The sequence below is a fragment of the Manacus vitellinus genome, unplaced genomic scaffold (assembly GCF_001715985.3).
Source record: "Manacus vitellinus isolate BGI_N305 unplaced genomic scaffold, ASM171598v3 scaffold_292_pilon, whole genome shotgun sequence".
NCBI lineage: Eukaryota > Metazoa > Chordata > Aves > Passeriformes > Pipridae > Manacus > Manacus vitellinus.
In genome coordinates this window covers 6,539-7,713 of record NW_021940151.1, presented here as the reverse complement: position 1 = coordinate 7,713, position 1,175 = coordinate 6,539, and the positions used below count along the sequence as shown (strand labels likewise).

At 62.8% G+C, this 1,175-nt stretch overlaps 1 protein-coding gene across 1 annotated transcript in view; it reads left to right on the top strand.

Annotated features, from left to right (window-relative positions):
* Nucleotides 1–1,131, top strand: part of LOC108640132 (poly(U)-binding-splicing factor PUF60-like) — a 12,657-nt gene extending 11,526 nt beyond the window's left edge. The window contains exon 3 of the mRNA XM_029960716.1: nt 994–1,131. Within this exon, the coding sequence (XP_029816576.1) occupies nt 994–1,131 (138 nt within the window). The remainder of the gene's footprint in view (nt 1–993) is intronic.
* The last annotated feature ends 44 nt before the right edge of the window (nt 1,132–1,175 follow it).

Genomic DNA, 1,175 nt, shown 5'->3' with positions numbered 1-1,175 from the left:
CTTCCCGTGTGGCAGCAGCAGCTGGTGCTGATGCCCCGGGGATGGGGCGTTCTGGGGGTTCCCACAAGGTTGTTTCTCTCGGCCACGTATCCCTAAGCACAAAGTATCCAGCTTGGATGGGATACTGGGAAGGAATCCTTCCCTGGGAGGGTGGGCAGGCCCTGGCACAGGTTGCCCAGAGAAGCTGTGGCTGCCCCTGGATCCCTGGAAGTGTCCCAGGCCAGGTTGGACGGGGCTTGGAGCAACCTGGGACAGTGGAAAGTGTCCCTGCCCATGGCAGGGGGTGGGGCTGGATGATCTTTAAGGTCCCTCCATCCCAAACCATTCCATGATTCCCAGCCCTCGAGGGATGTGTGTCCTCTTGTGTCCAAGGCCTTCCTGACGCAGCCAGGAGAGGGAAGGGCCTCTGTGCTGCTTTTAGCTCCTGGGGTGAATGTCTGCAGCTCCCTGCTCTCCCTGGGGCAGGATTCTGTGCTGGGAGCCTGGGGAGGGGTGCAGGGAATCCCGGGGTCACTGAGGCTGGAAAGGAGCTCCCAGGTCATCACACCCACCCTGTGCCCAACGCCCACCTTGTCCCCAGCCCAGAGCACTGAGTGCCACCTCCAGTCTCTCCATGGGCACCTCCAGGGATGGGGACTCCCCCACCTCCCTGGGCAGCCCCTGCCCATGTTTAACAGCCCTTTCCAGGAAGAAAGATTCCTCCTGGTGTCCAACCTGAAGCTCCCTGGAAGGGGCCAACCAGGCCCAGCCCTGGGTGAGGTGGGGCTTTGCTGTGGGGTTTTCCTCTGAGTCCAGGAGGCTCCGGGGTCGGGTGCCCTTGGTGGGATCTCTGCAGGCCCTTTTTTGCCCTGATAAAAACCTGCTCCGAGGAATCTTCTGAGGCCACGAGCAGGAGCCAGCGTGGTGGGGGTCAGTTCCACAGGGGGGGCTCTGTGGGAAGCCCTGGCTGCATCAGCCTGGCCCGGGGGGATTCACAGTCTCCTCCCGTGCCAGGGCTTTGCCTTCGTGGAGTACGAGGTGCCCGAGGCCGCCCAGCTGGCCCTGGAGCAGATGAACTCAGTCATGCTGGGGGGCAGGAACATCAAGGTGAGTACCAGCAGTGCCCTCAACCTTCCTGCTCCCTGGGAATAGCAGGGTCCTGCCTGGAAATGCTCCCCACGGCCCCGGGGAAGGGG